This window comes from Lynx rufus, unplaced genomic scaffold (genome assembly GCF_022079265.1).
Source record: "Lynx rufus isolate CCGP_SWC_20201006 ecotype Redwood Valley unplaced genomic scaffold, mLynRuf1.p SCAF_12, whole genome shotgun sequence".
NCBI lineage: Eukaryota > Metazoa > Chordata > Mammalia > Carnivora > Felidae > Lynx > Lynx rufus.
In genome coordinates, this window is record NW_025814826.1 from 10,294,958 (window position 1) to 10,322,554 (window position 27,597).

General features: G+C 43.1%; 1 protein-coding gene across 2 annotated transcripts; it reads right to left on the reverse strand.

The window, feature by feature from the left end:
- Positions 1 to 4,416: 4,416 nt before the first annotated feature.
- On the reverse strand, positions 4,417 to 10,939 carry PLAG1 (PLAG1 zinc finger). Of its 2 annotated transcripts, XM_047073728.1 has the most exons (3): positions 10,848 to 10,939; positions 7,918 to 8,276; positions 4,417 to 7,396 (listed from the first exon to the last, which is right to left on the reverse strand). In XM_047073728.1, the coding sequence occupies exons 2-3, from the start codon at positions 8,157 to 8,159 to the stop codon at positions 6,139 to 6,141; spliced, it is 1,500 nt and encodes a 499-aa protein (XP_046929684.1). In that variant the 5' UTR covers positions 8,160 to 8,276; positions 10,848 to 10,939; the 3' UTR covers positions 4,417 to 6,138. The 2 variants fall into 2 exon arrangements, with proteins under 2 accessions (XP_046929684.1, XP_046929685.1); XM_047073729.1 differs by lacking the exon at positions 7,918 to 8,276.
- Positions 10,940 to 27,597: the final 16,658 nt, after the last annotated feature.

Here is a 27,597-nt window from a genome sequence, read left to right on the forward strand (position 1 = left end):
AAGTGACAGCAGACCTCAAGCTGTCTACAGCCAGACTGAACCTCTGCCTCCCCTGGATGGTAAACCCTTGGTATGAACTTTTGCATTTAACGATAACACAAATGACAAAGCCTTTTAACCCCAGTGGGTCTGGGAAGCAATGAACAAACTGCGTTTCTAATGACTTTTCCATTAGGGAGATTATACCTTGAGTGAATTAATCCCAAACATACTTTTCCTAAGCCTTTGTAACTAAGGAAAGCATCTTGTTTTGATCGACAGTCCTTGAAATATTTCATATGCACGAATTTAAGTAAGAATGTCTTGAGCGTTAACGTTAAGAGTTAACAAAGAAACGCTTTTAGATCTCCTGGAATGAAGTACGGGAAAGGAGGAGGTGAGCCTTAAATCGGGAGAGCCAAAGGTACAAAGAGGGACTTTTCCTCTCACACTGAAAGAGGTGCTGGGGGAATCCGTGACAAATTATTTCTACAATTGGTTCTGCTCAGATTACTCACTGAATCTTCCGACCATTTCTCTCTTTCTGAAGCTGCATTACTGTTTAACCGGTGAGTTTTAGATGAAGCGGTGTGTGCGTTTTGGTCCAGTTAACCGTCACGGGAGGGTTTTCAGCAAAATTTTAGAGGAAGAGCCCCCAGGGAACCTCCAAAAGGATAATTTACCGGAACCGGCCGACACTTCGTGTGAAAGGAATGCTTAAGGCCGATCTTATGTCACGGGAACAAGAACCATTATGGGTTTATACATTCTAACGGCCTTTTGGGAATTCTTTTTTCTGGACTCTCACCTGGATTAAAGTTTTGATGCGTGACATTTCGACTGTTTTTTATTTACAGTTTCTATCCTTCCTTGAAAGGTGCAAAAGTTTTCCAACAAAACAAAAGAACCCCTGGAACTTTACATTTCCTTTCAACAACCGAGCACTGTCCTCCAGCCAGCTACTAGACCCTTATGTTAACCCCAGGAGAAAAATCTTTAAAATTCAAAGTGAAGAAAAGGAGTTTTACCCAATAGAGGTTGATCCTCTATTAAAACTTCAGGAAGGGCTACATTATCTAAAGCCATTCTAGAATTTTATTCATATGTTCTGTGGAGTTCACATATCTTTTTCTTACAGCAAACATCACACTGTAGGCCACAAAAAGCTGCAGTACTATTGTTTAATTAGCAGCAAAGTAATATTTTATATCTGGGCAACTGGACAATAAATAGCCTACTTCTTTGGATGTGGATGTTTAAAATGTATCAGTGCAGCTTCATAATGTGATTGCTAGTTTACAGAGCTTATACACACACCAAAAACACGATCTTTGTCTATATTTTATACAAATACAACAGTAGTTTGTGAATACATTTTAAGTACACGATATACACGATAAGCCACTTGATTTCCCCATATCACAGAAGAGCGATTTTTAAATGCAAGAAAAACATACAAAAATTCAGCCTGGAATGCAGATTTTTCTGGTCTATTCTGACTCACACCTTTATCATCAGAACACCTTGAGAGTACTAGTCCAAACACTTTCTCGTCAGCTAAAAGTACAATTTCAGCAGTCCAGCTTATGCTCAGGCATGATGCGATCCATTTCCTAGTGGATTCCCAGTTTTTGTTAAATTCAAAGGGCTGTTAGTAACCTACAGCATGTTCTTCACTCCACACCGTATTACGAAGCCCACTTTTCACTTTGAGTAATAGTCACCTCGCGGACAAAAGCTGGGTTTGTTCCGGTAACATTTGCACGTCCCAGATTTCCTTTTGCAAGTGCACGCGAATACATTGTGGTGGGTGCTGTAAAAGTCTGTTCGTGACAAATTGAGTCACAGTATAAAAATATATTGTACACCTTTACGCCTAATGGAGTCCTCTTGTTTTCCTATGGATACAAAAATATGACTGAACGAGACAGAGAAGTTTGTAGCACCATGAAGAGTTGTATCCCAAGTTCCATTAGCAGCATGACCCAACATAATACCGAAGGAGTGTTTCTGAGAAGATAAACATTCATTCTGGTTCGTCTGTACCACTGAAGCTTATACAAGGAAGTGTTTCATACATTAGCAATGGTTCTTGTCATTTCTAGAGCTAGAGCACTTATCAAAAGACACTGCCTTTCCATCCTCAGAGGGCTGATAATGTAGAAGGGCCTAAGGGGGACGAGGGCCTACGTGTGCCTTCACCAATGCTGGTGGCATCGGTCTGCTCTACGTGATCGAAAGGGCGCCCTGGAGGGTTCTTAGCACAAAACTACACAACACGACTCGCGTGGATCTAGGTGATCCCAGCAAGACTATCTGTGGTGTAGGCATGGCTGCTGACACCCTGCGAGAAAAAGAAGACAGAGTCAACTGAGGCACTACTCGTCAGAGACAACAGTCTGCCATTGCTAATGACGAATGCTCGCCATTTAGAAGATCTCCTCCAATGTCACGTGGATCTCAGTAGGCTAGAAGCAACTTGGGTGAACTGGTATTCTTTAATTTACATACTGGGAAGACAGTGTGTTTTGAGACACGTAAACCTTGTAAAAAAATAAACCATTGTAAAACCTTATGAAAAGACACACACTGATTCTGTGCAATATAGCAAATTGATAAGAAAACACTGTAAAAATGTACCTGTTTAAAATACCATCTACCATTTTTGAACACAAAGCATTATATATCAAAGGCCTACATATATATCATCTAATGGCACTTGAAACAAATTATAATAAGTCTTAAAATAAAAGGCATAACCTATAAGAAAGTTTCTGTAAAGGTTTAGATTCGTTTTGAAAGTGCTATATCTTGTAATATGTGTAGTATAGAGGTTGACCAAGCTCTATTTTTTTTAAAAAAAAAATATTGGCCTATATACGTGTATTGCTTACTAGATGAACGATCCTGAATTATGTACTCTTTTAACATTCATTATTAGCTTAATAAAGCAGTCAGCTCTGGCTCATGTTTCAGTCAGTATATGGTTTTTAAAAACCGCTACTGTCCCAATTAACACAATATATCACTCTATTCCACAAATGACTAATAAAGCACAAGCAACAAATAGGCAGAAATACACAGCTTGGAAGAAACACGAAATGAAATGAAAAAGTTGCACAAAGAGTGATGTGTGATCAGCCAGGACGGCCGGAGTTTTGCAAACTGCGCTCGGTAACAGGAGTTTAAAATGTGAATTGTAACAGTGACCACTTTACTATGAAGACGATATTTGCATACATCAGTGGATAATATTGCTTACGGTGCCAAGACCCTTCCGCACTCGTGCTTTTGTGTCTGCGGATCGAATCTGTACACACGTGTGGAAGTTCAAACTGAATGAGGTTCAATATCTTGTCTGAGGTCCAAATTCTAAGAAACTGAATTATTTTTACGTTTTTACTTAATCCCTTTTTTTGTTTTTTCTTTTTTTAAACCAAGCAAAGGCACTACTAGAAATTTCAAGGATGAGGCTTCTGGCCACGGGGAGAGTGAAAAACAGCATTGGCAATCATTATTTTTAACACATCCAGGTGATGGAAAAACACATGTCCACTTTTCTTTTTCTAGGAAAAAAGAGCCAGTTCTGTGTTGCATCCTTGTTAGACCATTGTGCAATTAAAGTAAATGAGGCTGCCTCGTGTTTAACAGAAATTCTCTCCAAAAGGCTCTGGTGACCAGTAGAGTCAATGTGAGAAACAAAAGAGCTGAAAGTCCCTCTTCCTCGGAAGCGTTATTTCAAGTCTGTGAGGCAGCGACAGGCAGAGAGGGGTGTTCACGTGAATGTTAAGACTCTACAATTCTAACCCAGGTGCCCTGAAAGAAATGCCTCCGTGTATCTGAATTCCGTGCAGGGCGAGAATTAGGCTAAAAAGATATACACGCATATGGTGCCATTCCCCATTTCCAAAATGCTTTGCTGCATAAATCCTGGTACTCCCTTTTTAGTCGTTTATGAGCAGTGAAATACAGCCTACCAAGGCCAGCGTCTCAGGTCATTAATTTGACTTCTCCTGAAGCAAATTTTAGACAAAGTAGTGCTTCCACACTTGTATTTGTGACGTTTACTTAAAAATAGGTTTTCTATTTATTTGTGCTCTGTCACCAATTTCTTTTTCCTTTTTTTTTTTAATGGTGATTAAAGCAATATTGAACACTAATCATTCAACTAATGATTTAAGTAAGCAATCTGTTTCATAGAAACTAAAGGAAGCAGTAATAAAGCAGAGCTAAAAGCCTACTTTCAGAGCAAATAGTCTCCTAATCAAAAGCTTAGGAGCAGTTTGAAAAAAATTTTAAATGTATTTCCTTATTAACATATATAATTTTAATGCCTTTGGAACACACTTTTTATAAAATGTAATTCTTTAATAATAAAATTTAAATACATAAGTATAAAAACTACTGCTCCTAGAATTTAAAAAAAAAATAGGAGCATGATAAAGTATCAGGAGCCAAAGCTCCCTTAAGAGAGCAACTCTGGTTCTATGAAGTGCGATATATGTGTGTGTGTATAATATATATAGTGAAACCCCCCCTTTACATTATTACAATTTACATTTTTCCACAAATTATACTACTCCCAAATATTTTAAATAACGTATTATATTCCGTAATCTGCACTCATGTTTAGAAATTCTGGGTAAACATCGCAATCTGCAGTGATAATCGGCCCTGTGAATGAAAAAAAGAAGCTTCCGTACAGGGCTAATGAGAACTCAGAAATATTTTTCTTCTCTTTTTCTTTCTTTCTTTTTTTTTTTTTTTTTCAAGAGATATACACTCTTCTATAAACCTTCCCCCTCCTACCCACCCCAACAGACAGGGTCCCCAAATAAGGTGTTAGCAAGTGCTTAATAGATATGTTTCTTAGGCGGATGTCCCAGCTAACACTTAGAAGAATATAATGCGACCTTCAGAAGGATGCTGGTGGTTGTCTACTAGGAGGAAAGCCCATAAGAACTGCTGCGTCCAGGGAACACACTCTTCTCGATCGTCGCTTTCACGTTAAGTAAGAGTGACGTAAGCGATATGCTTTGACTTTACGCCTCAAGAGGCTAGTTTCCAACCCTGGCAACAAGGGACATGATCCCTAGACAGGTTCCCGAGCCGAACCAAGTGCTTTACATCACACATCTGCCTTCTTAGAAGTCTATCTATCACGCCATCCAAGAAGAGACGGTCCGCTCTGGGATAAACACACCTAACACCTGTGTTCCACAATGGCTCTCGATTCTGGGCTAACTGTGGACCGACATTTTAAAATAGAACTGCTGACTGCACTTGACCCCACCCTTTGGCCACGAAAGGCGGAAAGGATGAAGGAGCCCAGAGATTGATCCACACACTGACTCTGAAGAGTCCCATGCCGTAACGTGACTAGCACTATTCAATCGGAAAGAGAGCAACTTTGAAACGTGGCAAAAAATATCCTGTGTACTGATTTAAGGCCAACTACTGAGTAACATGGAATGCTGTGTCACCTTCCCAGGAGTCTTTTTTTGCTATAAATACTGGTGCTTTGTGTTTAGGTTTCGTTTTCCTTACATGTGCATAATAAAGACAGCAAAATATCTGAGCCAGGCAATAGCAAAGTCTTCAAAATATACTGACCTGAAATTATGGTATAGCTAAAGAAACATCTATCATCTCCCCAAACTGGATTCTTAATTCATTTGAAACATTTGCTTATGAATCCATTTAGAGACTAGTAAAAATTTAAAAACTCTCAGGTTATTCACAAACATTTTAGAAAATTTACATCCTATTGCAAAACTCTTTAACGAGCCAAATGTCAAAAGGCAGAGCCATGGTTATTGGACAGAACTGGACATTTTGAGATCTAAAAGTAATTTGAACGTGGGACTCGTAAGACTTTACCGCTACTGATGATAATGGCTTCCCTAGAGGAAAAACCGTCTTAAAACAGGACAATTGGCAGTGAGCGTGGACAAAATACCCAGGTAAACAGAACTGAACGCAAACGGTTCCGAAGCTCGCTTATAAAAGCTTGTTTCTATGTCATACTGGCTTCATGAAAATCGGTACTGTACAAAAGCAGAAACGTTTATGCTGTTTTAACGTAGGCACTAAAATACAAACGGTCACCTAAGGCAGGGCTACACACAGATTTCTGCGTTCGGTCCACGTCGTGGACGCCTACTGGAAAGCCTGATGGAAACGCGGGAGCGTGGTGCTCGTGCTAAAGCTGCTCGTGAACGCTGCGGACAGGGAGTGCAGGGAGCCGAGACCTATAGTGTTTGCGGGATCCTGAAGATCCTGGGTCTGGGGGGGCAGCTGAGACACAGAAGAATGCGCTTCCTCTTGGGAATAGCTCATTCCGAGGCTCCCCACCGACAGAGGATTATAGGGAGGGCCGTTTAAGGGTATGAAATTAAACAGCTGGGAAAAATCCAAGGCTGGTGTGTTTAGGGGGTCGCTGATGGAAATCGAGCTTTTTGACAGGGACAGGTCCCCTGCGCCATCATCTAGGGAGCCGATCTGAGGATCCAGCCCCAGTTTAGATGATGATGCCTGGGACTCCTGGGATGAGGCAGGCACGCCGCCTTGCAGCTCCATCACGTAACTCTCAATTTCCCCCTTTAGTGGCTGTTCTTTTTCAGGAATCGAAATCGCGTATGAGGTAGAACCGAAGGGGTATTTGAAAGAAAGGTGGTGAGAAGGGTGGACAGCGTCCATATCTATCGGGCACGTCATTCCCAAAGGTAAAGTTGTGATCATCTGGTGGGCGGGTCCCGAGCTCTGCATGGACTGAAACGGAGTGTTGTAGAGGTTTAACTGCAAAGTGTTTGTGAATGGCTTTGACAACAGTTCACTGGAAGGTAAGGACATCACCGGAAGGAGCTCGTCTTTGATAGGCACGGAAACGTTGCAGGTGAATGGATCGAGAAAGTCCACCGGTTCCGTCTTGACCTTCAGAAGTTCTTGGTTGTGACTCTTCTTCATGTGGCGAGTCAGGTGATCCTTCCGCCCAAATCTCTGTGCACAGTACTGACAGAGGAAGTCCTTTCTTCCAGTGTGCACCACCATGTGTCTCCGGACGTCCTTCCGGGTGTAGAAGCGGCGGTCGCAGTGCTCACACTGGTGCTTCTTCTCCTTGACCCCGCCGGACGACTTGCCCGCGTGAGACTTGAGGTGCTCAAGCAGCACTCCTGTGCTTTCGAACGTCTGCAGGCAGACCTTGCAGGTGAGGTCACCGCTGGTGGCGGCGTGCAGGGCCAGGTGACGTTTGAAGCCGAGCTTGGTGTTGTAGTTCTTGCCACACTCTTCACACTTAAACGTCTCTTTGTTAGGGTCGTGCGTGTGCAGGTGGTTCTTCAGGTGGTCTTTCCGGTGGAACATTTTCTCACAATAATTACACTTGTGGGTTTTCTCAGGAGAATGAGTGGCCATGTGCCTTTGAACACAGACATATTCTGTAAGTACCACGACACAAGTGCTACGGATTCACTTTTCAAACGGAAGCTACGCTACTACGCTACGCCAGAAACTCCCTGATTACGGACGCGTCTTAACTTAGCATGCGCCACAAGGACAGTCACTACCCCTCGGCTCTGCAGGACTCGAGCCGTTTAAGTTGCCACGTTAGTTTCTGCCGGCCTCTAGCTACGACTACGAAAGCCAATGAGCGAGCCTGAACATACTCACGTAAAACGTCCGTACCCTTTTCTGGCAATTTCTTTGTACGCACGGAAATTCTACTCTCATTAAGCATTGCATTTACAAAAAAATCCAAAGACACTAACACGTAAAAGTATGTGGCTCAGAACGCTAAAACTAGCCCACGTCTAATCTACGTTAACATTTCCTCTCTGCAAAGCGGCTAAAGAATGTGTATACAGATATATACGTTTACAACGGCTTCAAATGGCCAACATAATAGAAAATATAATCTGAAAGACAAATAGAGTTTAATACCTTTGTAATTTGTACTTAGAAACAAAGGCCTTGGTGCAGTCTTGTTGTATGCACTTGTAGGGCCTCTCTCCTGTGTGAGAGTAGGAGTGAACCTTTAATTTCTCAACACTGTTAAAGGCCTTGTCACACAGTTGGCAAGGGAAGTTTTTTCTTGGTTTGGTTTCACCACGCTTACGTTTCCCTGAAGGGACTTTCTGGGTATCTCTTACTTCTGACAAATCACCAGGAATGACAGTGGCCATCGCAGCCTAAAGCAGGCCTTCTTGTTGGACACTTGGGAACTGCCCAACTCCACTAAATGATTTAGCTTTAGGTGGCTTCTCAAGTTTCATGTGGTCGTAAAAGAAAGCAAAAAGGGACTGGAAAAAAAAAATAAGAAACAACTAGTTTGTAACTAAATTTAATTTTTAAAAATTTTACTTGCTATGTGATGCTTTTGAATTCAAAAAGGAACCATAAAATGGATTCAGCTGGTCTAATGTAATATCTGTAGGTTTCTTTATATTCGCAAAACACATCTTAACGCATTGCTCAGAATGAACAGTTCACGCACCCCCCTGAAATTCTACCTGACAAATGATCATACGTAGGGAAAGCAGTAGTGATTCCAGGAACTCTCAGGAAGCGTCAAAACATGACACTAAAAGTGGCATTATTAAGCCTCAATTTTGACAAGGGATTAGACAATAGAAATCTAAGAGCATCAAAAAGTTTCTGCAAATATTTTTACCGTGGAAAAAACCCCTTTAGCCTGGGCAAGCCAACTCTGGGCAGACTCCGTGTTACAGAAAAACACAGACAAGCAACGGGAAACTCTTACAGGCACCCTGTGAGCCATTTAGTTCACGGAGGAAGTGCTTAATGCAGACACAGGAGGCCTGAGAGAGTTGAAGGCACCACCCAGGGTGGAGATTTGCTCTCTATTATCGCACACGGAAGGATTTCCGAGTCAAGAGGAGAAATGACTTCTCTTCTTGAAATCAGAGTATCGGATGAAGTTATACTGAGGCGAGTGAGGATCACGGCTCCTGATCATTCGGGGGGAAGAAAGATTGGGTCGAGGTACTTCTTCCTCGCCTTCTTGCACATCACAGGAGAGGATTCTGTTCATCGGGCACCCTGAGGTTAGTGGATGAGCCCGAGTCATCAGGCCTCTCCAAGAGTTGAGGGGCATCAGTCTTTGGCACACCTGTGACCCGTGGGTGGCACACCAGTGAGACTTTTGGCTCGGAGCACAATACCTGTGCGAGGACGCATCATTGTGGAGGTGTTTCGGGTAAAAGGTGTGTCAGAGCTTCGGTTCGTTATGGGTGCTGTGAGGAAGGATGAAGTGTACGTATTGCATGGCAAAGAGTAGGTCTACTTAAAAAACTTTTTTAAACTGATTGAAAGCTTTGAAAATGCATGGACAAGAGACAGTGAGTATTACCAACTGTATTTCCCAAAGATCCACCTGATATAAAAAGAGTTAAAGGATTCCTCCAGGTTCCTGAGTGCCAGTCTAACAACTCACTTCTAAGGGGCACAGAAATGATGAGACCTACAACCTCTTTTAAAAAATACCTGCTTTTTAAAGTGAAAACTGAACGTCGCTAAATGAGTGTTATCAAGTACTGCTCACTTGGACTTCTCATGCTATGATGTATTTCAAAAAACAACGAAAGCCCGTTTCTTTATACCCCTTGGGTTTTGCCATCAGACTCATTTGCCCTTACGGGCTGGATGTAGAATACGGACTCCTGCAGAGTCCAGTTATATTTGGGCAGGGGCTCTAGACTGAATCTAATTTCTGTGAAGCAAAGTGCATATTGGACTAGATCCCACTGTATTTGAAGGGGGAGGCTGTCCCTAAACAGGCAAAACAGGGCAATTATTCACTCATTGGCTAAAAAGTAAAGCCTGTGGGTAAGTTAACCAGTGTGTGCTTCACGTATACTTTCTTCGTCAGCAGGAAGACACAAGCAAGGCCTTCCTTCAAGCTGTGCAAACTGTCTGCATGCCTTCTGCTGTTTAAAAGTGACATTAACACAGTCAACACAGGTGACATTACTGATGCTACCACAATATGCTCTCCCCGTTTTAGAGTTTCCTAATCTCAGGGACTTGTTCTTTTCTGGTTATATCCTCATTCAAGAGACAGCTTCTCTCTCTCTCTCTCTCTCTCCCTCTCTCCCTCTCTCCCTCTCCCCCTCTCGCCCTCTCTCTCTCTTTCTGTCCCTCAGAAATATCTACACAGCTGTTTTGCTGTGACCAGCAATGACACTGTAAATTGGTAGAAAGCACTGTGCCAACGCAGGACAAGACAGCAATTCTGACCACCTCATTTCCTAACATCATGCTTGCATGCACTTATTTAGAGCACTGTGGGAAACAAGCTGATAAATGTTTCGACTGTAAAATCAACATGGAATGCTAAGTATCTGAGGCCCTGTTTATAACTAATATCTGAAAATATTTCAAAGACTGGTCATATTTGTCACTGTTGTGTTTAGAGATCCAAGCATAAGGGGCAGAGAATTTCAGTTGAGAAAAAAATGGCAGCTTCTAATAAAAAAAAAAAAAAAAAAGAGTATTAGAAGTAAACCATGAAACACTATACAGACATGGATTATATTCAAGTTGGTGATACTCAATATGGAATAACAAGTGAATTTCATCATCTTTGGATGTACATACTGAGCAATGAAGAACTGGAGATTTCAAATATTACACGTTTCTAAGACCAGCTGAAGTTTTTTCATGGCTAATAATATCTTTTCATCTCAACATATTACAAAAGTCAAATTACTTACAGGTGCATTTAAAACGATAGGATAATACAAGGTTGTGGGTTCAACATGGAATAAAAGCCCACCTTCATAATATGCATATCAATCTAATGCTTTAAAGAGACATGCACAGAATGGCAGTGATTCTTGTTCAGTGCCTACCTGGTGACAGGTGGAAAGAGCCTCAGACCTTGATCTCAGCCAGTTCCATTGACTCTTCGTGGAAGAGAGCGGAATCCAGTCCTTCCCATTTTGGCCAATCTATGAAACAAAAAATAAGAGTGGACTACACTCTAAATGGGACCGGCACGTAAGTGATAGAAAATAAAGAATGAGAGAATTGCAATTTCATGGCACATGCTTACATTCCATACTTTGCTGATAAGTCATGCATTAATTTTCACCAGTTGCAAATTTGTATTAGTTCTAAGCACGTTTACATGACCAAATAAATGCAGAAACAAAAAGTAAGGTAGTATTACCTACATAAATGGCATTGTGTGATGCTGAATGACTCCCCACTTCTTTCCCAAATTCAATTTAATTTTTTAAGTCTAACTTGCCTACTGAGAGAAATGGATGTTAGAGTCGCTCTTTGTAAACCAAACCGATCAGCATTTCGTTGAGCTTAATAATAGTACGGAAGAGACGAACTCAGTGCGTCTGGAACCTCACCACAGGACAGCAGACTCCTGAAGCCAGCACCTTGTGTGCCCACAGCGCACACACTCATGGGCTTCTCGGAGCTACACTTCGGTCACCTGCAACACCTGCCAGTTTATTTCTCGGAATGCTGCGCAGGATGGCTGAAATGTAGCGACAACTCTGTGCTCTTTGGATTTCAAAAGCATGCAAGGGAAGTTATACACAGGTGTGCTGCGGAGGCATCAGGAACGGAGCGTCGCTGGGTTTTAAAAGGTCACTGTCGAAAGATCTTCAAAGTATCTTTACAAAATGCCTATTAGCATGATCTTCAGTAAACTGAGGACATGCGCAGGAAACAAATCTGTTAATAATTCTCGATGGTACAAGTAAATGCGAAAAGAATGGTCACGAGGCGGAGAAAAAACTAGGATTCTCTACTGGAGCGACTACAGGGCACAGAGAGATTAATAAACTCTGAATATTTTAAAGGCGAATGTTCAGAAATCGTGACTGTAAGAACACGAGAGGGTAACAGAAATCAAGTAGTTAAAATATAGTAGTGAAAGGATTCCCTAATGACAAGTTAAGTGAAAATAATTTTACTTAACGTTCCAAACACAAATCTAATTAATTTCCCCTGAAATCAAATTGTCGTACTTTTAAAAATTTGTTGTGTAAAAAAAATATTTACTAGAGGACATTCCAGCATCATTACAAGACTACTAAAAGTACATTTGAAAGCAGCATTATTCTCATAGTTTAAAAAATGAGAAAAATAAAAATTGTGACTAATAAAAGATATTTAAAAAGTTAAAGCGAAAGCTCCATTCTTTTGGAAAGCACAGGACATGCATAAATGGAAGAACTGAATTCTGCACATCAAAATTGCAAAATAATAAAATTAACTTTGTAAATACTTACTTGCCCAGGGCACATACTGAGGTTTTGGTAGGGTAGTTAAGCACATGAAAGCCTGTTTTGTATATTATGTCATTTCAATAATATAAATACCTTACAAGTGCAGAGTGTTTTCATCTCTATGATCTCCCTGGGACTCAGTGGACCCGAGAGGTGGATTTATCATCACCGCCATTTTAGGGGGAGAGGCCCAAAGAAGCTGAATATCCTGACAGCACCTATGTGGTCAAGAGGTGGCAGAAGCCCTAAAATTCCTTTTTCGCTCTTATAGGCCTGCGTTCTAGGAGGAGGACGGGTCGGCAAACGAGTTTGCAAGTGGATAAATCCTGTGGTGCCACTTAAAAGACAGGACCAGGGAACAGTGCCGTTCCCCCGATCGGAGCTGCCAGTACGATCCCCCCCAAGGCAACAAATACAAGACTTTGCTTCTTTTAATAAAGGCAGTTTGCGAAGTAAATTTTAAGTAATTGCAGCAACGGTGAGAATAACAACAGCATACCTATCTGGGTGGATGGTGGTTTGGGCGGGAAAAAAGTGTAAAAACCAAAGTGGACCAGTAAACAATACATTCATGTAGTTTTCCTGACCAGGAGAAATTTCGCTGCATTTCAAGTAGATGCATAAAAATTTCACGGATGCTTACTCTTCAATGTCATTTATAATAAAAATCCTTTAGAGTTGAAGTATTTCAATAGTTTAAAATCTGAATCTTGATGTGAAATGTTACTATTTCAAAATATTACGTATTTTACAGTCTGAAATAAAATCATAAAGCCATCATTTTCATTCATTCTATCACAAAACATAATTCTAAAGTCACAGTTAATTTCCTTAAATTCAGTCTATTTTGGGCTCTTATGAATGACCAAATAATTTCAAAGGGCTGCTAATTATTTCCTCAAACAAAGGAAACCAGCAGCTGGTTAGACTTCATTATTATTGAGCCTGATAAACTAAGCATTAAAAAATATACAGTTCGCATTTATGTAACCCTAACTAAAACGTCAACTCAAGTTACTTCTGGGTTCTTTTTTACGGGAACAGGAACAACTTTTAAGAAGTATCGTAACTACCGTTCTGAAAAGTCTGCAACAAAATGTGTACTCCTATCTTTCTTCTTTGTGCGTCAAAGAGCGGTTACCATGTTCTTCAGAGGATTACAATTCTCCTTTGCCTTGATCTAAGAATTGGGAAGCCAGGTAGAAAATGTACATCTACCCGTTTCAAATAGAAACTAACACCTCAGAATGCCCTTCCAGTGTTTGCTGGTGTTAAGAACACACGTTTTTTTTCTAGGGCAACTTGCACACGTAAAAACAATGTATGTTTTTATGAATGTATTTAGATGTTTGTATTTTATGAATGTATTTAGATGAATGTATTTTAGAATGTATGTTTTACATTCTAAAACAGTGACTCACACGGAAACATAACAAGCAAAAATGAATCATACATCAGAGGGTCTACTAAAACAAATTCCTCTGGGGACACCGGCCTAAGAACAGCCCTGTACTGAAACTTTCTGTGCTTTTAAATTCCACAGTTCTGATTGTCATTTGTCTAACAGCTGTGAATTTTTACAACACTTACCTGCATCAATACTTCTTTCGTATTTAAGTTAAAGGTCAAACATGTACTTTGATAGTTAAGGGCAAATGCCATCGATAATCAAAGCTGTGTTTACTCTCCCATGTGTTAATCATAAAACACCATTAGTAAACAATGCAGAAAACGTCACCATTTGCTTCAAACATGTTTTTCATATAGATAGGTAGCTTGCAAAAGGAAACTTACCGATAGTGAATACTTTAACTGACAAGTACAAAACACAACAGAACTTTGAATAATGTGGAAGAAATTAACAAGATCACATAACCGAGGACCAATTTTGAAGTAAGGGCGATGGCATACTCAGAACGCTTTTGTGATTGTGAATGTAATGTGGAAATTTTTACGGCATTCAATTTCTGTAAGTCTGTAAAATCTCTTATTAATGAATAATAAAAGGAAAAATATTATCTTGCAACTACAAAGACCTAAGCCTATTAAAAATAGATGGGTGGGGCAGGAGCTGTGTCAGTGTTATTCATTGCTGTTTCTCATAAAAGTAAACATTTTTTTGAATGAATGAAAATAATTAAAGCAGGGCACGTGCCTTCCAGCGTCAAAACGGACTTACAGGCTTGCTCGATCACCGGAACAGACATAGGACAGAATATACGTTATCTATGTTCAAGTAAAAAATTACATAGTACAGTTACAATTTGGTCCAATAAACTAAATAAGCCACTAGAAAGGGAGACACGGCCAAGAGCTGGGATGGCACCTGACCCGCCCGAGTTGTGAGCACTCAAATAACAAGCCTCATACTCAAAATACTTAAAATTACTGTACTTATTTTCCCAGAGAAATCACAGTTAACTAAAATAGTAAAAATAAGACTGCCTGTTTTGAATAATGGTACTTGATGTTTTCAACTTTGGAGCAATCCATTAAAATGTAGTTCTAACACAACCCTTTTGAAACTTACCATAAAATTTAGCTTTACTAATAGGTAGAGGGCCTTATATTTAAAAATCAAATAATAGAAGCCAACAGAGAAGTGAAGGGAAAAAGCAGACCTATTTGTTTTTAAGGACCAACGGGAAAAACTCAACCAATTCCAAAGTGGAACCAACACACTCCAACATCGGTTCTCTCTCTGTACAATGAGGATGTTCCTTTTTGGGCCACCTTGAACCCGGGTATGGCTGTTTATTACATTTTCTAGAGTATCCAGCGAGGAGGAACAGACAATCTGATGAAGATGGAATATCCAAGTAAATTTTATCTTCCAATTCTGAAATGTTTTCATTGGTTATTGATTTTATAGAACATAAATGTCATGTTAAAATTTTTTTCTTCTCTTTTAAAAGCTCTCTTTTAATGATCCATAACTTAGAAGTTAGCATTTCATTTCAACTAGTACGTGGAGGATTCTTCCCCCGAGACTGTATATTCTCATCCAAATAAAAAACTAATGGGGTGCCTGGGTGGCTCAGTCAGTTGAGCGTCCGACTTCGGCTCAGGTCATGATCTCACGGCTCGTGGGTTCGAGCCCCGCATCGGGCTCTGTGCTGACAGCTCAGAGCCTGGAGCCTGCTTTGGATTCTGTGTCTCCCTGTCTCTGCCTCTCCCCTCTTTCTCTCATTGTCCCTTTCTCTCTCAAATATAAATACACATTAAAAAAAAAAAAAAGAACCTGCTTAAAAAAAAGCAAATAAAAAAATACACATGGGTGGGATACCAGGTATTTCCATTTTCTTCACAAAGGGCAATTTTAGTCAGTATTTGCAAACAGGAAATGAGAGGGCAATTGTGCACAAGGGAATCAATGGTGCCTGAGAAAGAGCGAAGAATCACAATTGCATCTGAATGCAAAGATTGCTTAATCAAAACTTTAACTGTTCTTAGAGGTTTTCCTGGCTTTGTTTTTTTTTGGCATGAAACATTTCCAGAATATCGGTGCTCTGGCTAGGTATAAAGTAGGTAGGTAACTCACAGGTCCGCTCCTTTGGAAAACTGCCTATCTCCCAACCTGTGAGGGGTTGTTGTTTTCATTCTTAAGTTCCCGGGGCTACAACAAAAATGCTTGATATCAACTCTAAAAATGTTGACACTGATGGGCCCCCGACCTTTGGAGAACATGCCTCCATTCATTTATGGCTGCCTGCCTGACACTACTCAATGACAAACAGCATCCTCCGGGTTTTGGGTCTGAACTCTCCAAGCACTCGTACTGCATATGCCTAAAATGCCAACGGGAAGGCAGAGACAGTACACATGAAAACACATGTGACGAGAAAGGAAAAGTTTTTTGTAGTTACAAAAGCTCATGCAGAGAATTAGTTTGAGGCCATCTCAAAGTAAAGTGCACTTTATTTTTTAAAAAAAATTTTTTTTTTTTCAGCGTTTATTTATTTTTGGGACAGAGAGAGACAGAGCATGAACGGGGGAGGGGCAGAGAGAGAGGGAGACACAGAATCGGAAACAGGCTCCAGGCTCCGAGCCATCAGCCCAGAGCCCGACGCGGGGCTCGAACTCCCGGACCGCGAGATCGTGACCTGGCTGAAGTCGGACGCTTAACCGACTGCGCCACCCAGGCGCCCCTAAAGTGCACTTTAAAGACAGGCTTGTGCTATGGGATACAAAGAGGTATAAGTGTTAAGTGTGTGTGCAAAATCTTGAGCCGCACTAAACTGTATCAGGAAGATAGCCCACATCCAGGTAAGGCTCTATGTGTGTCATGACTTCCTAAGTTATGCCCATGTGGCCATCCAGACAGGACACAACCAGTCTGGAAACAGCCGCTTCTATATATTCCCATATAGTTGAGTAAATAGTATCAGGTCTAGGCAGAATGGTCAGGTCAGGGTGGCCACTCCCTCCTCCACCTCCAGAGGGCAGGTGCACCGCCCCGGCCATGGCAATGAGAAGAGACTTGATAATTACATTCCTTGGCCGATTTGACTTGAGCGAGAACGAACTTCACAACTTTACCTCTCGGAGTTTAAGCCTGTGCCCGGTAAAGCTCTTCTTGGAATTACTTGCCTCTCCCCCGGGGATCCTAAATTCATCTGCAGGGAGACTGTTACTTATCCTTATACCCCCAGCACCTGGTCAGTATTCTGGCATGTAGTAGATGTTCGATAAATATCTGTTGACCATAACCATAGTCCTGATAAGGAATTTCAGGAATCAAAACGAGCAGGTAAACAAACGTGTTTTGATGTTTCTGAAATTTCAGATCAGTGTAAAGCAAGCTCAGAAGGCGGCTTGTAGAACGAAGCTGTTAGTTCGTTCTGGCAGAGGAGTGGAAGGGAACCCAGGGGACCATCACAACCACCTGGGGGTCCCTCCTGTTTCGGTCAGGGGGCGCTGAAAGTCAGGGACACGTGGGCATGTGCTACTCAGAGGCCTGCGGGTGACCCGTCAGGCACTGCAGAGACATGCCTGGGTGGTGCTCAGTCGGCCTGCATTTTCAGAACATCTCTGCTTTCAAATGTTCTATTCCATACCTCCTTGAGCGCATGCAACCGCGTCGATTACGATTTACCGTTTGCAAACAGCCCATGAAGTTTTATAGGAAAGAAAAAGGAACAGAGTGGAACTCAAATTCTTTAAAGAGGATGTTCTTCACGTGAAATTAAAATGTGACGTTGAAATGACGTTGAATCAGAGAAAACGTCTGCGGGATTACCGACACAAGAGAAATCAAAACGGGAAAATCTACATAAATGTCGTTGGCTAAGGAAAAGTAATGGAAAACAGTTTTCTTTTTTTCTAGCCGCTAAAACAGTTGCAACAAAACCTAGTGGACAAAAAAATCCACAACCTGTAACACTAAAAAACTAGGAATATCTTCTCATATATCTTAAAAATGGACTGTACAAATATACAAATGACTCAAAACAGTATGCTAACTAGATTTTTAATGCTTACTCTTCACAGATACTGTGATTAGGAATTTCACCCAGATTAATTTATGTACCTTTTACTTGACGACAAAGCTCTGTTCACGTATACTGTGGGACCTCGCCGGCTCCCAGACTGCATCCTTCTTCCCCCCAGAGCTGGGTCCCTGCCTGCCCTCGGTGGAGCTCATGACCCCATTGGGCCCATCGTCTGGCACTTGGCACGGCCATCTTTGTTCTTATCATTCTACCTCTCCTAGGGCCGAGGGTCCTGGCCTCTAAACCTCAATCCTGCATCAGAAGTCCTGCTGACAGACTTACCTGGTACCACATCCACGGGTGCCTGGATGTCCAAGTATCTCTACACCTCGACGCTGTGCCACTGAGCTGCACCTAGGGGCCGGGAGATCTAGATGCCTGGGTGTGTCCCCTTTCCAGCAAGGCTAGCAAACTGCTCTTGTCCCCCTGGGTCCCTTATCCTAGCATCTGCCCCATCCCAGCAAGCAAAGACAGCAGCCCTCCCCACCTGCCCGTAGTTAATCAGATCCCTCCCCGTAGACAGAAAAGAGATAGACTGGTAACGTGGGATAGTCTATCACTCCAAGCAAGATTCAGAGAAAGAGGAGCTTAAGAGTTCATCTGCAGGCTATTTGGGGAAGATGAACAAGTAAGCTTTTACAGCAGCGATGCAATTTGTGCACAAAGGGAGACTGCTCACTGCCAGTATTCCAATCCTTCCATCAGACTATAACTATTAATAAAGTCCTGCTGAACACAATACGTATTGATAGACCTTAAAATAGTAAGTGGCATGCTTATTATGTGGCATGCTTTTCAAAGCTTTTAATGTGACGTCTTAAATTATTTAAAAACTGAAATAATGGATCACTTTGAAAGCCATGCCATATAATGATAAAAGCCACCTACCTGAGGCCCTGCTCCAAACTCTACAAGGTAACCTTATTAATAGATCATCACAGAATGGAGCATTCTGGGTGCCAAATACGGCCAAGGCAGCACCAAGAGGCAACCTAAAAAGAAAAGAAGAGTTAGTTTGAAATTCCAAAAGTCAGAACCAATCTGGTTAATGGCATATGAACCAAACTGGTTTTTATGCATTATCATATTTTTATACTTTATCGGAAAAGCTAGCTCAATTCCTGTTAGAAACAAATACGAAACAATTTATAGTACATTGAAAAGCGAAAAGTAACTCAATATGCCTGGATTTATAGATTTCCCCCCAAATCCCAAGTTCTCTAGATTGTTCATATTTTTACTCAAATATTCCCAGTTACTGCCATTTCTCAAAATTGCCACTTATTTCCCTCATTTGTATTTCAAACACATCCACTATTTTCTCTATAAAATTTTCAGAAAAACTGTTTGGGGTTTTTCTAAACACCAGCTAATGGAGAAACGCTGCCCAGGAGTGTTTCCCTCAGGCCATGTGCTCACAGGCCAGGGTGCAAACCGGAAATGCCCTCAAGTAGAGACAGAGTAAGGAGACAGAGAACTGCTCAGCTCCTGCCTGTGTCCTTATGATGAGACTATTATTTGTCTGAAAGCGAACTCGCAGCTGGCAAGTCTGTCTTCAAGAACACACGAAGAGGCAGCAAGACGCATTCCCAAGTACTCGGGGATCTGGAGGAGCCCCAGCTTCGTTCTGTGGGTACAGGTGACGAAGGCCTACCACCAAAGGCGCTAACCGAGGCAGGAAAGGGATGCCAGGAGTCTCTGCAGAAATCCTCGGCTTCGTTTCTCCAGACCAGAGAGTCGACGCTCAGTCATACGTGGCTGCCGCTGATTAAGACAAACAGCTGACACTGATGCAATAAATATTGCCAACAACTATTACATGCGGCATCGATCTGAAATTCCTGGGGATGCAAACAGGCGCGGCCCCTGTTCGCAAGAGAGCTGCGGCCACGGGAGAGATGCCTGATGTCAAGTGAGGCGATAGGACTGTTAATTAAAACAAAAGCTGCCATAAGGCAGTATTACAGGGACGAATCAGCAGTGTATAGGGTATAAACAAGTACCAGAGGGTCAGAAAAGGGAAAGAATACGACTGAGTTTTGGTGACTGTGACCTTCCAGAAGGCACAATCAGGAGAGGGAGGGGGGAGGGAAGGGTGTGCGGGGGGGCATGCCAATTAGCCAGAAGAATTCCGAGATTGGAAGCCTGGCTTATGACATATTCTGAGGCGGTGCTCCGGCCGGAGTGTAGTATGGTTTACAGACACTGGTTTACAGATTCTAATGACAGAAGAGCACTAAACCCAAATGGCTGGGACATCGTACGCTCACGTACCAAGGACGGCAAGTGGGGCGGTTATGAGACGCTGAGAACAAGTACTTGGGGAGGTGGGGTGCGGGGAGAGGAGAGGAAAGAGAAGGGAGAGAAGAAAGTATAGGGCTTGCTTGTGCAAATGAGACACAGCAGCTGGGTGCTGGAATAGTCTAAAGCAGAGAGCTGAGAACCAGCAAAAACAGGCATCTCCTAGAAGAACGCAGACAAGCCCTTGAGTGCCTGACCACAGTAACAAAGGAGATAAGAAGGCAGACCTAGTTGTGTAGCTGACTCTTGTAGAGACGGATTCAAACCGAGTCACTGATTAACTCGTGTTGGTGCCCAGAGGCCACCGCTTTTAAGACAAAACTAGGTAATTTAAAGATGTGATGGGCAGAGACAGAGCTTCAGATAGAAGGAAGGACAAGGTGGCAACCCCCACGAAAAGACAAAGCTACTCAGAATGTAGATTGCCGCTCCCGCATTAAGACACCACCCCACAGCAAGAAAGACCGTGGGGGTGGAGTGGGAGGGAGGGGACAAGTGGGGCAGGAGGAGGAGGCAGAAGCACCCCCAGGTGGATTGTCAGTTGGGCAAGGAAATGACTTCCAGCAAAGGGAGGCTGTCTTCCAGAGAGCTTTGCACTGGAGGAGAAGAAAAGGGCTGGTACCTAAGGGGGGACTCAGGATGCCAGGTGGGACAGACCTGGGACAGCTTCTGTGCTGAGTGACCATGAAGAGTCAGGGAAGAACAAGGAGCAGATGGGAGCCTGAGAAAAGGGAGAGGTTTTCATCTTAGATGACAAGAGGAGCTGCTGCTGCTGCTGCTTCTTTTTTTTAATGTTTATTTTTGAGACAGAGTGTGAGCAGGGAAGGGGCAGAGCGAGAGGGAGACACAGACTCCGAAGCAGGCTCCAGGCTCCGAGCTGTCAGCACAGAGCCTGATGCGGGGCTCGAACTCACGAACCACGAGATCATGACCTGAGCCCAAGTCGGACGCTTAACTGACTGAGCCACCCAGGCGCCCCACATCCCTGATGTTTTTAAAAAAAAACATAAAAAAAAAAAAAACGTTTTTTTTTTTTTTAAAAAGTTTGACGTAAGAACTAAGTTTCTTAGTAGCTGCTGGTGGGAGTGTAGACTGTTAAAATTTTCTGGACTACGTTGTGGAAATATGTCATCAAAGCCTTTTAAATGTTCATATACGCTGACCTCATGAATCATTTCTAAAAATGTAAGCAAAAAACAACAACAACAAACAACAACGAGAAAGGTGACAAAGATTTAAGTGTAAGCATGTTTGAAGTATATTTTAAGAATAAAAATTGATGATGTGTAATAAAAGGGGTAAGGTGTATGTCTGTGTGACAGAATAACAATGTAGCCATTAAAAACCGTGCATCTAAAGAGTATTAAATCACATGGGGAAAACACTGATATGATGCATTTAAAAAGTAAGACAGAGAATATACTATGATTCCAATTTTGTGAAGTCTACACTCAAACACTTAGAACTATTCCCCCGTAATACCCTTAAATGTATCTAGGTTATTTTTAAAAATTATCAAGATATACACTTTATATTCTTCTGTATTTGACAAATGTCCTACTTTTATACTGAAAAAATATTTTACCAAAAAGAATGGTTTTCCAAATAATGGTGCTGGAAAAGTTTGTTGTCCATTAACAACAACAACAACAACAACAACAACAACAACAACTTGAATCCATACCTCACACTATACGTAATCTTAACTCCAAGTGGATCATAGACACCAATGTAAAACCTAAAACTATAAAAATTTTGGAGCAAAACAGACAAAAATCTTGTGACATTCAGTTACTCAGAAATTCCCTGGCTACAACACTGAAACCTCAACCTATAAAATAACATTGATAAACTGGATTTCATCAAAATTTAAAACTGCTATTCAAAAGAGAACGTTCAAAAAATGAGAGGACGAGCCACTAGAAGAAAATCCTTGCAAAGCCTGGATCTGATAAAGACCTCGTACCTGGAATATACTAAGAACTTCCAAAACTCAACAATAAGAAAACAAACAAATTGAAAGATGGGAAAATATCTGAATAGACATTTCACCAATGAAGATGGCCAGTAAGCACATGAAGAGATGCTCCACATCATTGGTCCTTACAGAAACGCAAGTTAATATCACAGTGAGACAGCGCCATCTACCCCACTAGGATGACTGCGATGAAAAACACTGACCGTCTGACTGCATCGGGTACTGGTGAGGATGTAAAGCAAACGGAACTCGTGCCACTAGCAAGAAGGAAAAAATAACGAAATCTTTTTCAAAGTCTGGCAGTTTCTTAAAATGGTACGCACGTGTCTACCATATGACACAGCCATGTCACCACCTATGTATTTACCCAGGAGATACGAAAACCTGTATCTATACAAAGACCCGTACATGGATATTCATACCAGCTTTATTTGTCATAGTAAAAAAAACAAACAGATACGACCCAAATGCCCATCGATATGGTGAGTGGATAAGCAAGCTTAGCAGATTCATGCAATGGACGACTAATCAGCAATAGACGGGAAGGAACTATTAATACGCACAGGAACATGGAGGAACCTGGAAATAATTATGCCGAATGAAAGAAGTCAGACAGAAAAAAGAGTATATATGAAATGATTCCATTTATATAAAAGTCTAGGAAATGCAAGCTAATCTGTAGTGACAGGAAGCAGTTCGGTGGTTATCCGGGGACAGGAGGGGGGCTTGGGAGGGACAGCTCACCAAAGGACACGAGTAAACTTCTCGGAATGATGGTTCTGTTCACTATGTTGGTTGTGGTGAGGGTATCAGCGATGTGGACGTAGGTCACAACTTGGCAAATTATACACTTTAAATGTGTGCAGTTTATGAAGATATCAGTCATACCTCAACGAGCCAGAAAAAAAGCCCAAGTTTTCATGTTGAGAAAAAACAAATTACTGAGGATGACCAACAAATCTTCATGTGAATTCACTGAAGTTTGCAAAAAAAAAAAAAAAAACAAAAAAAAAAAACAAAAAAACAACAGCAAAAACCAAAAACCAAAAAACCCAAGGCACACCACTTTCTGTGAACTGACAAATTAAAATCCTTTGTAAGGGCAATGACTCAAAATGACTAGAATCTTCCCTTCCCATTCAGAGGGGGAAAAAAGAAAAAGAGGAATATTGGCTTAAATGGAAGAGCCACATTCAGTCCTTACTAGAAAGGGTATGTCTAGGCGGCTGGAGAGCCACATTCTCAGCTGTTGCCCGTGGAGGAAGCCAGTGCATTTCACCTGTTGCTTTAGAGACTGGCACATCGTGCTATGTGATTTAGAGGCTCCAGGAATACACTGTGGTTGGAACTGAGACCTACAAATAATGAATAGTTCTGGGATAAGTTCCCTTTGTTAAATACCAAAGGAACTACCCGCCGAAGCGATTCCCTGCAGCCTCTGTACGTACCTTTTAAATATGTTAATTCGTGGAAGCCTTGAAACAAAGAAGTGCCAGGCTAATTGGCGGGCTTGCCTTTGATTAATTAAAAGTAAGTAACCCTGGGGCCAAGATGACAAAAGAACAGGTATCAGCCATGCTTGGGCAGGTACTGCAGGTAGAGGGAGTCAGAAACTGCGCGGCGCGTCTGGGTAACTTGAGGCAATTTGTTATTTTTGGAGCCACAGCCAGAGGCAGGCGCTGGAGCTGAGAGACCGGCAGCGGGCAGAGGGGCCTTGCGAGTCATGCTACCGAAGGCTGAGCATTTTTAAATTATTCTGATGATTTACAAATTACCCTAAATGTGGGCACCTGTACGATTTGCTGCCCCCCACTCCCATCCCCGGCCACGTTTCTAGGTAATTCAGAAGACGACCAGCCTTCGTGTGCTTTTGTTGCTTTCCAAAACGGAATGGAGTGTGGGCTCTCCTTTCGGGTTTTATTTAGCTTAACCTTTTTCCAGAGAAATCTGACCTTCCCGAGTTATAAACTCATTTCTTAGGCCTCTGCAGCGTTTGTCAACACGTAATTAACAAAAAGGGGTGGAAAGCCTTCAAAGGGAGGCCCCCACCGGGGCCCGGGCCGCCCCTTCTCCCCTGCGGGACACGGCCGCCTTGCTCCCCGCGCCCCACTCCGAAGGGCCCCTGGGTTACAGAAAGCCGCCCTCCCGTGACCCGTGACCCGAGCGAGCGGCACGCTTCTGGCAATCTCCGTCTCACTGCTCCTCGGCTCTTCTGCTGTGGAGAGGGCCTTGCAACCTGAGCGCCTCCACCCGGTCACAGGGCCCAGGGCAGCACAGGGGACGGTGCCTGGACGCGAGGGACTTGCCCTCCGGGAACCACAGCGGTGCCCGAATCCCGTCTCAGCCCTACTGTAACTTCGGACGACTGGATGGCTCTTCGGCATTGTCCTCTGCAAGGTGGGAATAAATACTTACCTTGCGGCGCAAGGTCAGCGGGGTCACGGATGGAAAGTTCTGGCTTAGTTCTGAGGGCTCAAAACGCAAAGCCATTATACCCAGTGTGTTGTTCAGAAGTAAGCGACGCCCCCAAATGGCCTGAAGTGCACTTAAAAATAGGGGGTTTTGTTCTGGTTTGTTCTTGTTCTGGCCCCGGCTCCCACAGAATCACAGCCCGCATGATCCCTGACGCACAAACAGTGGCGGCGCTCCGTGAAAAGACGACCACGCACACAGATGTGACCGAGAGGAGTACTAAAGTGACGTTTGGTAAGTGGTATACTCTTAATCGTCTCATCTCTGCGACACAGGTGGTGTGTACCTTAACTTTTATGGCGGTCACAGTCACAGATAACCCCAAATCACAGCTACGACAAAACCAATCCACGGGGAGCCAAGGGCCATTCTGCACGTTGAACTGCACGTCGATTTGGTGATACGTGATCGTGACCATCCAGGGATGGACTGACCCTTACCTGCGGCTTAACTGTGGTGAAAGATTGCATCGTGCCTCTGAAAATATAAAGATCACCCCAAATCAGAGAAAATAGCTACAAATTAGGGGGAAAAAGGTACTGCATCGAAGTACGCCCGCAGTAAACCGAAATTCCACACTGTGACTTCTCGAACGTGGGAATGTCTCTTTCGCATAGCATCTCAGATTCATCCCCTGCCCTCATCCTCCCGAATCTGAAGCGAGGGTTGGCAAGAGGAGTGTGAAGATGAGTCCCATCTTGCAGAGCCAGGCCGGTGGAGGGATCAGGTACGGAGGGGAGGCACAGGGAGGAGACGGGGATCCAATCCTGGGGCAAAAAATGAGTGCTCAACTGTGACACACCACAAAGGAGGTTGCTCCAGCGGAAGGTAACTTCTCCCAGTTTTAACACAAACCCTGTGTGTTTTTTGAGATTTCCGAACGGTCGTACCCGTATCACTTTTACACTCTTGCTCATCCCTTGGCAGAAGAAATGTTTCTAAACACTAGATGCAATTTGAACGAAATAAATTTATATGAGGTCCACCTTGGCAAACAGCACCTTTGGCAACAACGCAGTTTATGTCAAATAGATCTGTAGGTACCTGCCACAATACTGGACTTGGTTGTTTTTTTAGCATTTTTAAAAAATGTTTATTTATTTTGAGAGAGAGTGCACATGAGCGGGAGAGGGGCAGAGAGAGGGGGAGAGACAGAGAATCCCAGGCAGGCTCCACACTCCGAGCAGAGCCTGACGAAGGGCTCCATCTCACGACCATGAGATCATGACCTGAGCCGAAATCAAGAGTCAAACACTTAACCCACTGAGCCACCCAGGTGCCCCCGTTTTTAAGAGTTTTACTGGCACTGATCTTGACCATAAGGTAATGAATGATATAGAGACCTGTGTATGTATTTTTCCATGTATTTGCCTATGCAATATGCACGTTTTGGCCTTTCTGAACCTCAATACCTTTAACTGCAAAGTGAACACGGTCGATTCTTGATTAAGCGGAATAGCCGGAAAGTAAGGTAGAAGGTCACAGAAAATCATGGCTAAGACAAAATTGATCACAACGATACGCTGACTTGTTGTCCTTTTGCTTTTTAAACTAAATTTCATTTGGGTAATTTAAAGCTACAGATCAATCCGTGCTGGGCCAGAGGGGGACGAAGCGACTTCAGGAGTAACAAAAAAATAGCAAAGAGACTCTTGGGTCTGTCTCCAACAGCTTCCGCTGGGTACCGGCGAGGGCCACGGAATAAGTTCCACCACAGCAGAGATCTTGCTTTTTACCGACCCTTTCCGGGTCCCTAATATCTAGAACAGTGGATGCCCGAGGAGGTACTGCAACATTTACTGAATGAGTAGCAGGAGGAAGAGAAAAGAGGGAGGGAGGGAAGGCTTCCCTTCTACTGGCCAGTGTGGAAGAAGACAGCTGCCCAACCTACTTGATGACCTTTGTGAAGGATTAAGAATTGACTGGATACTTGAAACTTGGAAATTCTCTCGGATTTCCCTGGAGTATCCGGCAATCGAGAAAACCTTGTTCTCTCTCCTCTCTTGGCCCACCCTCAACAGATACCAGGACACTGCAGTCACTGTGCCATCTTGTGGTCATGTCTCGCAAGTTCGTCTTCCTCAATATGCCATTAGAGTCTCCCTACCTGCACAGAGTCTCTGGGAATGAGCTGTAAGAGTCAAGTTTTGGATAAATAAATCGCCATCATTTAATTCAACTGTCAGGGAAAACAAAAAATGTAATTAGTCACCAGTTCTCTTATCAAGAAGCGTGTAATCTAGAAGGGGAGATGTCTCAAAAGAGTATTTATAGTTACCGATAACACAAAACAGAAGGTAGAAAATGCCCCGAAATAAGTATAGATTAAGAATAATGGGAATTCACAGAGATAAAAGACTCATTCGAGCTTTGGAGGGGAAAATGTGGGGAGGAAGAGCCAAGTGAGCGGAGAGAGAGAAGACGTCGACTTGTCAAGGGGGGCTTGGAGGTGGGGTGCGGCTACCACGGGAGGCGCAGGGACAGGGCAGGGACAACGGCGGGGCCTGCAGAGCACGTGGACTATGGCAGGGGCAGTTCCTTCTTCCTTGACTGGAGCTGATGGTGGCCTAAGCGACGGAGTGGGGAATGAGGTTGTAGAAAGGCGGGCTGAGAGGGACCAGGAGGCTGGGAAAGGGCCGGAGGAAGCCGAGCACGGAGGGCAAAGGGCACTTCTGTGGGCGAGGTCAGCCTCCGTGGCGTCTGCGGAAGCAATCCTGACTGGTGGTGACAGGCGTCAGGTGCGCCAGCTGTGATGCCGTGGGTAAAAAGGGACCTACCTTTTGCAGCTGGAAGGTGAGATACTTAAACCCGGTAGGTTGCTACGAGGGATAGATGGGAGCGGGCATCAAACGCAAAGCACCCTGGTGGTGTGTTTAACAGACAAGGGAGAAGCAACACAGGCTTCGAAGAGCAGGGGAAGGATGAGGGCTGAAGACGGCTTGTGACAGAGACACAGGGGCGAGTCCGCTCACGACACGCAGGTGTTCAGGGGAAGGCGCGTGGAGAGGGGCCGAAGGAGGAACCTTCGCTTACGCAACGGACAGAAGAGGCTGGCCAGCGCAGGGGTGGGGGAATGCCACCGAACGGGAGGACAAACCAGGGAGCC

Excerpts from the sequence above, each read along its gene's own strand:
- PLAG1 (XM_047073728.1), bottom strand. The coding sequence starts at position 8,159 with ATGGCCACTGTCATTCCTGGTGATTTGTCAGAAGTAAGAGATACCCAG. Across the intron at positions 7,397-7,917 it reads TCTAAGTACAAATTACAAAG|GCACATGGCCACTCATTCTC; the intron begins GTATTAAACTCT and ends CTGTGTTCAAAG.